General features: G+C 43.0%; 1 protein-coding gene across 1 annotated transcript; it reads right to left on the bottom strand.

Moving 5' to 3' along the window:
* Positions 1-361: 361 nt before the first annotated feature.
* LOC124674761 (myosin heavy chain, non-muscle-like) lies at positions 362-8,720 on the bottom strand. The gene is made up of 8 exons (XM_047210814.1): positions 8,557-8,720; positions 7,388-7,486; positions 2,592-6,683; positions 2,207-2,431; positions 1,965-2,123; positions 1,550-1,708; positions 1,091-1,204; positions 362-1,004 (listed from the first exon to the last, which is right to left on the bottom strand). The coding sequence occupies exons 2-8, from the start codon at positions 7,457-7,459 to the stop codon at positions 783-785; spliced, it is 5,043 nt and encodes a 1,680-aa protein (XP_047066770.1). The 5' UTR covers positions 7,460-7,486; positions 8,557-8,720; the 3' UTR covers positions 362-782.
* Positions 8,721-10,111: the final 1,391 nt, after the last annotated feature.

Consider the following 10,111-nt stretch of genomic DNA (forward strand, 5'->3'; position numbering starts at 1 on the left):
TTATCCAAAAGTGTGTGCTCTGCCGTAGCGTTCATCCAACCGTCGCCCTGATGTACCAAAAAAAAAAAAACTTGTCCAAGTATCAACATGGAAATCATGTTGTGACACATCACTGTCGATTGTGTGTGGTTTGAGTGCCCTTTGCGGTTTCACCTCTCAATCAATCTCATTCATGCACCTGCAAAATGCAAAACAGGGCCAGATTCATTCACTCGCGAATCGTATCATATGTGCTCCAAATGGAAGTGGCACCATGCAGTGAAGTAGCATCTATGAATAAATCAGCTTGCATTTAGTTTATAGTGAGAGGAAAGGCATAATTCAGCAATGAGAGAAAAATGAAAGGCAGGGGCCGGAAACCTTGGAGAAACAAGACACTTCTTGCCAACCAGCAATCCACATATAGATCAAAAACACTGGAGTGATTGTACAGCATAATACAGATTACACTCTTCATAACAACCTATGAACAAACTGAGATTTCTCACCCATTTCTTTTTTACAAAGAGATATGTAGATACAAGCGCACTGACAGCAAAACCCAATCGCGTGCATATGGCCTTCTGCACGCAAAGGGTAGGAATGAACAAAAATCTGACTCCTACCCCTTCTTACCCAAAATGAAACTTAAAAGAGGGAGAACTCACCAAGAGGAGAAACAAAAATAAGTCTTTCAGATTCCGACTTCTCCCTAAGAGTCATCGATCTGCTCAAGAGCAGTCCACCAAACCAAACAGTGGGATTTCCCATATGGCACCAGCAGCGATTTCACAAAAGCAGCACTAGTATTTCTTTCCAAGGAAAACACCGATGATCACGGACAGCAGGGCGACGCCAATGATGAACTTGAAGGCCATGATACCAGAAGGTTCTCGCATTTCTTGGAGCGCAGGGGCTGGGGAGACCGTGGCAGGAGCCTGAGACCTGTCATGTTGTTTGTTTTGCACTGTTGCCGAGTCGATGCTGAATTCTCGGGATCTCGATGATACCACTGCATCCTTTGCCTGCAGAAGAGAGGATGTTGTTAACTTCTGGTAACTAATGATCAGGGTAAGTCAAGATAATTCTTAGCATCTCTTTTTTTGCTTGCCTGTTCCTCGGATTTGGAATAAGCTAGCTGCAACTTCTGCTCAAGGTCCTGAACCTTCTTCTCCATTTCAGCACTCTTGCTCAGATTTTGAGTCAGCTTGTTGAGCTCTGCAACCTGAAAAAACTCGCATAAATCAATACATGAGAAAAAAATCTGTAGATATATACTCAGAAAGTGTCAAAGCAGTAGGGGACTACAATTTGCAACAATGAAGGCAAATTATCGGGTGAATATGTAAGTTTTTTTATCAACAAGAATCTGTAAGTATGACTACACAAAATTTCACATTTAAGGATTTGAATAAAAATAACAGATGGATTTTATCACGTGATCTTTGATCTTAGATCCAGAACACCCATCACTTGCATCACATAAACTAGAATGAGGAATTGAATTTTTTTTGAGGAATCAGATAAACTATAATTGCAGCATAAAATGGATACTCAGATAAAACCCAACCTTGTGCTTGGAAGCGATCTCAGATTCTTGTAACTGTTGCTTAAGAGCTGATATTTGTACTTCCAGCTCTGCAGCATGTTTCTTCTGGGCTTCTAATTGATCCGCTGAATACGTCTTAAAAGCATCCCACTTTATCTCCCTCACTGAAGCTTGCTCTTCCTGCCAAAACAAAGGTTCATGTCAATATTAATTGACAACAACAATTTTTTGAAGAAAGAAGTGCCAAATCATTTGGATTTTCTCAAATCGACAACTTCACTCCATGTCAAAACTGTTGACAACATAGCCATACAAAGAGACAATTGTCTATCTGACATCATTTTTAGATGTACCGGCTGAGCAGAAAGGCTTGACGGTACGGAAATGATAGATCCGGCAAATCATTTCTCCATTTAGTAGAAAGGTGAGACTATACCTGATTTGCTATGGTATGGTAAGCAGCATCCAGTTCCTTCCTAACTTCCAGCAATTGTTGCTCCAACTCATCTTTTTGTTGGACTAAGTTTGCATGCTCTTGCATCTTGGTTGTAAGTGCTTCATTCTTTTCAGTTGTTTCAACTTGCATGGTCTGGATCTGAAAATATTTCATAAATTATACAGACAGTACTTTGAAAGTAAGGCCCCAAATAGTTTAGAGGGAGATAAATAACAAGGTACCTCCTCCATGTATTTTAGCTCAGACATTGTAATTTGTCTCTCGAGTTTTGAAATATGAAATTCTTTTTCAGACTTTTCCAAATTGATTTGCTCGTCCAACTTGATTATTGCTTCGTCAAGCTCCTTCTTTGCAGTTTCATATTTTTCATTCAAAATCTGCTTCTCTTCCAGTGTACTTTGGTACTTGCCCTTCAGTTCTTCATGCTCTTCCAGAGTAGAAGACACCTGAAAAAAAATCATCTTACGAAAGGGTTTTTTTCTACTTCTGAGGCTAAAGCATTTGTAATGGCAAGATATGAGCTATGTAACGGTATTAGAAATATTTTGAAGCCAAGAGCAGTAAGCAGCATTAAGCTGAGAACAATAAAATAGAACACTTGATCACCTGGCTTTCTAGTTCCTCTTTGCGTTGAATCATGCCATCGAGTGTTTTACGCAATGAGTGAGTCTCTTCCAATGACCCCTGCTTTTCTGCTACTGCAGCAGTAAGTGCCAGCTGCAATTCATTCAGCTTGCTCTGATGTACTTCCAACTCCTCGTTCAAACTACTATTTGCACTAATCAAGTTTTCCTTCTCTGCATGGAAAAGTTCAACCTTGTTTTGTGTTTCTGCAAGTTGTGCTTCTAAGTTCTTTAGTTTGTGTACAGCTTCATCAAATTTAACCTTATGATTTTCTTCATTGGCAGCAGCTTCAGTTGCCTGCTCTTCATAATATCCCAACTCGATTTCAAGAGCATCCAGCTTCTTGCTCAAGTCTTTAACTTCAGCTTCTCTCTGTGCTATTGTCTCGAGGGCTTCATGCAGCTTAACTTCAGTATCCCCATTCTTTGATTCAGCTGCAGAGTGGAGTTCCAAGCTTCTTGTGTGCACCTCAGTCAAATGTTTTATTGTTTCCTCGTGAACAGCCAGCTTCTCTGCAGCTGCTTCTTTATCGGAACTCAGGGACGCAAATTTCTCCTGCAGCTCGTCAACCAAGACCAGCTTAGCATTGATTTCCTGTTTCAAGGCTTCATTCACATGCATCAAACTTTCAGTCTCAGACTGAAGTGCAGTCAGCCTCTCATTCAAGTCTTTCATTTCTGAATCTTTCCGTTCTATTGTCTCATGAGCTTCACGCATTTGAGCTTCAACTTCTGCATTCCTTGATTCAGCTGCAGACTGAAGCTCTAAGCCTCTACTGTGCACCTCAGTCAATTGTTCTATCGTTCTTCCATGCTCAGCTAGCTTCGTAGCAACATCTTCCTTTTCAGCATGAGTAGAGTTAAACTGCTCTTGCAATTCATGAAGCATGGCTAGCTTAGCATCAAGTTCCTCTTTCAGGGCCTGATTTCCACCACTCATCGCCGAATTCTCAGCCAACGCCTCTTCAGCCTTTGACTCAGCATTGGAGACCTTGGTCTTGAGTTCCTCAATGGTGGTCTCATGAGTAGCGATCTCATTTTCAAAGGCTTCGAGCTCCACCTTCATGGATTCCACCTCTTCAGTGGACGCAGTAGCTTTTGCTTCATAAGAAGCAACTTGTTCCTCGGCCAACTTCAACTTTTCAGACAGTTGCTGACATTCGGTCTCCTTTTGTGTCAGGTTGTCCCCTGCTTGTTGGAGCTTCGTCTCTGTATCTTCAAGTAATGACTGGTACAGAGATTCCAGATCAATCTTCTTGGAAGTGGTATGTTCTAGTGCCCTCCCACTGTGCTCAAGCTGCTCCTCTGCAGATTTAAGCTTCTCAAGTACTGAGCTTTCTCTAACACCCAGGGCCTGAAGATCATTCTCAACCTCTTCCATTTTACTCCTGGCAGATTCTAGGTCACCCTGTAAAGTCTGGACCTGCTTCTCCGCTTCCAAATGCGCTGTGGTGGCCTTCTTTGACAGTTCTTCATACTGCTCCTTCTCTTCATTAGCTTGAGCCAACTTCGCAGACAACTCATCCTCCTTCTGGTTGGCTTCTGCTAATAAAGCCTCAAGACTTGCTGATTTCTCCTTGTATGCTTCAACTTCCCCAGAAAGTTCATCAACCTTCACACGAAAACCATTATGTTCATCTGTCGCATCTTTAAGCTCTTGCTCAAGATCTGTGCTCTTCTTCTCAGCAGATGCTAGCTTTGATTCAAACTCGGTAAGCTGCAGCTTCAGACTTTCTTCAGCAGCACTTAATTCCTGAACTTGAGTTTCAAGCTCTGCAATCCTCTGCATTGCAGACTCCGCAGTTGTTTTGGATTCCGTGTGCAGATCATTAAGAGATTTCAAACTTAGCTCAAGTTCCTCTTTGTGTGAGTGTGCATCGGAGAGAAGTGATCTTGTTTTGCTATGATCGTCCCCAGCCTGGCTTAACTGGGACTCCAATTCCAGGTACATGTCGTTCTTATTGGAGAGTTGCAGGTTAAGATCAGCAATGGCGTTCTCGCCACTCTCTTTTTCTTCTCTAAGTTTCTCCAACAGTTCTTCTAAGTCAAGCACCTTCGATTCTTGAGTCTGCACCCTCTCTTCAAAAGCTTCTTTTTCCTTCAATTGCTTTTGAAGTTTTTCTTCATACTCTGCTGTTAGTTCTTCAAGTTTCTTCTTTTCTTCGGTGATTTGGATTAGTGAGTCCATAAGCTCTTTCTCCTTTCCGCTTGCAGCTTCCATCACAGCCTCAAGACTGGCTGCTTTTGTTTGGTAAGCTTCCAGATCATCGGAAAGGTGAGAAACCTTGCTTCTATACTGTTCTAGTTCTGCTTCAACCTCATTGAACTTTGCTTGTGCGGTTTCAAGCTCTTGTTCCAGCTCCTGTCTCCGGGAGTGTGCACCATCAGCATCAGACTTTGATGTGTGAAGCAAGCTCTCCAGTTCAAGACTTCTTTCACGAACCGAATGAGATTGTTCTTGATGCTGTGAGTATCTGTCAGTCAGATCCTTGACTTCTTGTTCAAGTAGCTGAGTTTTAGATGCTGAGGAATCCAGAGAAGATTGCAGCTCATTTATCTTCTCTTTGTATGTTTCTGCACTGTTCACTGCTTCTTCAAGCTGCTTTTCTTTTTCTGCTGAAGAAGCTGCTTGTTGTTGGATGTGCTCTTCCAGCAACTTTATTTGTTCACTTGAAGTGACGAATTTACTCTCAGATTCGCTGAGCTGTTGCTCAAGATCAGAACATTTCTTCTTAGCATCTTCCACATTTGTGGTAGCCTCTTCCAGATGCGATTTCGAAGCCTCTTCAGCTGCATGCAGGGCCTGAATTTGTGCTTGAAGCTCGAGAATCTTCTCGTTTGCATCTTCAGCAACAGCTTTGTACTCACCATGCTGCTCGCTGATAGATTTCAGATTTACCTCCAATTCTTCTTTATGTGACAATGCTTCTGACAGGAGCAATTGTGCTTTAGCATGCTCCTCTTCAGCCTGACGCAGCATGGAGTCTCTTTCTGTTAGTTTTGATTCAGTGTCAACTAGAGTCCCTTTGAGAGTTTCATTTTCATCCTTTAGTTCATCGAGCCCAGATTGCAGGTTGAGAATCTGCACCTGCTGCTTCTCGAATGTAGCTTCACTTGTCTCTTTTTCCTTCACCTGCTCTTCCAGTTTCATCTCCATTTCTTGCAAACTCAGAAGCTTCACTTGCAACTCTTCATTCACGGCAGCAAGTTCAGTCTCTAGTTTAAGACTCTTCTCCTTCAGAGATTCTTCAGATGAGCAGTGGAGACTCAACTCTTCAGTGAGATTACTGATGCTAGCATCCTGAGAAGCAAGCTTCTGCTCCAAATCAGTCACTTGTGATTTTGCCAGTTCAAACGCCTCTTGTACCATCTTGAATTGTGAAACTGTGGCGTTCAGTGATTCTTCTACTTGCTGATGGTCGATAGCCTTATCTTGATGTCCCTTTAACTCTTCCTGTAAATTGCTAATCTGGTCTTCCATCTCTTTCATGTTCAACTGAGTCTTTTCAAGCATCTTATCAAGTTCGGCAGCCCTCTTCGCCTCCTGTGCAGCATGCAAGCTTCTTTCATCCTTCAGCTCTTCAAGTTTGTGGAGCTTATCAGCTGATAAACCTAACTCAGCCTCAATTTCTTGAATCCTCTTTTTCGAGAATTCAAGCTCAGACCCCATCTCGCTCAGTGATTGTGTTGCCTCTGCCAGCTCTTTATCCTTCTCACTGAGAGATTTTTGTGCTTCTTGTAGAGAACTGTATTGCAGTGTCTGCTTATTTTCTGCTTCTGCCATATCCTTCACCAATTTGTCCTTCTCAGATTCAAGCTCTTCAATACGCCTTGATAGTTCATCCAATCGTTTTGTTTCTTCGTTCGTTATGGCAGCTTCTGTAGTTCTTTCATCATCTTTCGTACTTCTATTTGCCGTTTCTTCCTCTCCCGCTTTTGCTGAACCAAAGTTTTCCTTCACATCTACCAGCTCATAACCATCGGATCCTGTTCCATCGTCGTCGTCGCCATGTGTTTCCTTGACATGTGGATTTGAATCCCCATTTACTAGATTTTCTTTGTTTTTGTCATGTACCTGAGACATTGGCATTGTCTGAATTCGGTGGCATCTTTGGAATTCCAAATTAAATAATAACCAAGTATTAAGTGAAACATAAACAAGTCCTCGTCAATATGAAAATACTACTACTAAAAGTGTGGGATTTTCATTAATCTTGAGACTTCAAACATTTGATTTCATGGATATTTTTCTAATCTCTGTCCTACTGGTAGAATCTTATTCAATGCTATGGATGCAAATATTTAGAACCTTGGGCTGAAAACTATGGTCAACTTCCTAAAAAACCCCTGCTTTAACCAATCATGGAAACTGCACCTCAATTCTGAATACAAAATGTGACAATATAGTAGAATATAAAGTTTTCTTGTGCCCGCCAATTATGATACTGACAAGAAATTCCACGTATTCGAATGAATGATATTCAAGTACCAGAGACCAATGTAATGGATTAATAAATGACTAAAGTACTGAAAATTTATGCAGGCCCCCACCCAAAACATGTCCCGAAACCACGCCTTTCCTTTTTCAAAATCAAGAAAATACCAAGGTGATAGCAGTAGATACCGAACAACCAAACTGGACATCATAACCAAGCTATTGGAAATAACACGGATGAAACGCACTGAAAAGCTAACATGGTACCTAAACAGCACTCATTTCTGAAAGTGTGTTAGGGATCGCGAATATGCACTCGACTTCACGGATAATGTTTCCCTTACCGGAGACGTATCAGGCGTCTTAAGATTCGCCGTCTCCCCAGAGCTTACTTCCGCAGCCTTTTCGGCTTCCATCTCGGGCAGCTAGCTTCGTACCCGTCGCTGCAGTTTACAACAAGAAGTATTAGCATCAATAGTTGCATCACGAATACACAGGCATCAAGCTAATATGCGGTGATGCCGCGACCTACAAATGGAATCCTACGAAATCAAGCTCAAAAGGTCCAGCAGCCTCCCCAAAACAGGCTCTGTGGGGGGTAAGCAATCGATTTTGTGTAGAGACTACTTCACTACAGACTGGATGATGAATGATACAGAAAAAAAGGCGACAGCAAGGGTCCAACTATATCATTGTTATGGGGGGAAAGTAAACAACTAAACACCATGATATCATAAAGAATTGTGTGATCCCCCTCTTCCTGCATAGCCTGCCACCTTACCAAGTACCTACTAACTCCACACAAGGCCAATCAGGAGCAGGTTTACATCACAAGCACACAAAGATCCGATCGATCAGCACGCGATCGATATAATAATAATGCTCACCCAAAACTCCGATCCGGGCTGAGCTACTGAACTTTGGGGAAAGAGCAAGCGCCCAGCTACCAAACCCAACACTAGCCAGCAAATAATTCAGCAACCAGCCCGGAAAAAGGCAAAAGACAAAAACGACAATTCGTGCCCACCAACCAACCTTTCCCACGATCACTCTCCCCCCCATCCTACCCCGAGCAGGGACGTGCCATCCGCAGCGCTCGAAAAGTCAGAAACGCTTAATGATTCAGACTATTCTGATCGGACCACCGTCGTCGTCAGTCCTCAGAGGACCAAATCCGCCGCCTGAGCACCATCCGCCGCGAGCAAGCGAAGAGAAGAGGAGGAGCTGTCCCCGATCAACATCGAGCAGGAGCCGATCGAAATTGTGATGCGGCAGAATCGAAGCAAAAAACAAAAAAAAACTCACGAGAGCTCCCCAATCCACTCCCCGAACGGCGGTTCGGGCCGCGGGAGATCGGATCAAATGGCGGAAACAGCAGCAAGCGGTACCAGCGCTCCGGCTCCGGCCGTTGACGGCGCCGGCGATGCCATCAGATTCAAAATACGAGAGGGAAAAACAACAGTCCTTGCTCGTAACAAATGCTAGTAATTAACCCAGCTACACAGCAGCTCACCTCGGGATTAAGGCCGACCGAAGCTCAGCTGTCAGCTCCCCGTCCTTCGCCCTCCTCTGCTTTCCCGCCGGTCTTCTTCAGGCGGCGGCCGCCGCAGATCAAATCCACGGAGGAAACCTCGAGAGCGAGGAAGAGAGACGAGATTTATCAGAGCGGAATTAACGAGAAGCAGCAGGGGAGAGAATCTTTTTTAATTTTGTCGGGGTTTTGAGAGCTGCAAATTTCTCCTTCGTGCGGGGTTTATATCTGCATACGTGCCGCTGAGTTGGCCGGGCCCACCAGTAAAGCCGGCGGGGTTGCTGCGCTCACCGATCCCGTAGGCTCACCTCCTGTGCCGTCACTGACCGGTGGGTCCGAACGTATCCGGGACCCACAAGTCGGTGGGTAAAACGGGGATTCGCCGTGGGCGGCGTGATTATTACAAGTATGCCACGCCGCGCGACACCGTGCGCATGTTTGGGCGGCGCCGCAGGATCGGTTTGGTTTTCTGGAGGTGGTTTTTGCAGCGAGAACCCCCTGAAGCGTATATACATACAAATTAAACGGTTGAACAGAAAAGCTTTTTCAATACATGGTCAGGCACTCAGGCTCTATTGGCAACAATTTATTTTTTACTTGCCCAGTTGCTCTCAGCCAAAGTAGAATTTCAGAATCCTCCGCCACCTTTCATTACTGGTTTTTTTTTTTGGTGAGACAATGCTCTCATGGAACGAATTGCCGCTGTTTTTGCATTTCATTTCTGCTTATTTTAAAGTGATGTGCTCGGCCATGACATTCAAAGTCGATTTCGTGTTCTTGAAAAAAGTTGTGTGCGTGAAAAAACCGTTATAAGTGTGCCGGGGATACACATAATGCAAGGGGCAAAAGAAACTAAAATAAAGTGGACAAGCACGAATGAATCTCGATTTAATTTTATCGTAAAAAGAAAGGTCTGATAAAATACGTTGACATTGAATTTTCTTATTCCCATGTAGTGTAGGAAAATGCTATAATGACGCTTTCAAGATACTATACAACAAGCCAACGGACTAGCAGTAGGGGGACAAAGTGAGAAAGAAGAAGAAAATACCCACAAATTCTAACATGATGGGACATAAATATTTTCTTGAACGTAACTATTTCAAAGATACACCGAAAGGAGGATAGTGTAGAGGAAAAGGAAAAATGTGAACATGCATATTTATAATTTCATGAATATGTTACAAAGATCTAAATGCACAAGTACCATATAATTATTGTGTGCAATGTCTCACATAGATGGATATTGCCTGCTAGGATGGTTTCAAGTTCTCGACTATATTCGTCTTGTATAACTTATAGTCAAGTTATTATCAAGAGTAACATCGGGGATGTATACAACTCGAGGAAGCTATGGGATATTTAGCAATACAAGACCATAAGATCCTTCACCTAGTTGAGATTATGTTTTGCGATGTGTGAAATAATCGAGTTTATGACGTTGGTTATGAGCCACACATTTATTTTTAATCGTATCCACCGTGATTATAATTATATTAAATTAAGTAGTTAATGACTGTGTGAGAAACAAAAATGC

This window comes from Lolium rigidum, chromosome 7 (genome assembly GCF_022539505.1).
Source record: "Lolium rigidum isolate FL_2022 chromosome 7, APGP_CSIRO_Lrig_0.1, whole genome shotgun sequence".
In the NCBI taxonomy this organism is placed as follows: Eukaryota; Viridiplantae; Streptophyta; class Magnoliopsida; order Poales; family Poaceae; genus Lolium; species Lolium rigidum.

Bases quoted from the DNA above. Each gene is read 5' to 3' on its own strand.
- LOC124674761 (XM_047210814.1), bottom strand. From the start codon at position 7,459: ATGGAAGCCGAAAAGGCTGCGGAAGTAAGCTCTGGGGAGACGGCGAAT. The intron at 6,684-7,387 runs GTAAGGGAAACA...CCAATGTCTCAG, and splicing joins AGACGCCTGATACGTCTCCG to GTACATGACAAAAACAAAGA. The intron at 2,124-2,206 runs GTACCTTGTTAT...AAATATTTTCAG, and splicing joins AGCTAAAATACATGGAGGAG to ATCCAGACCATGCAAGTTGA.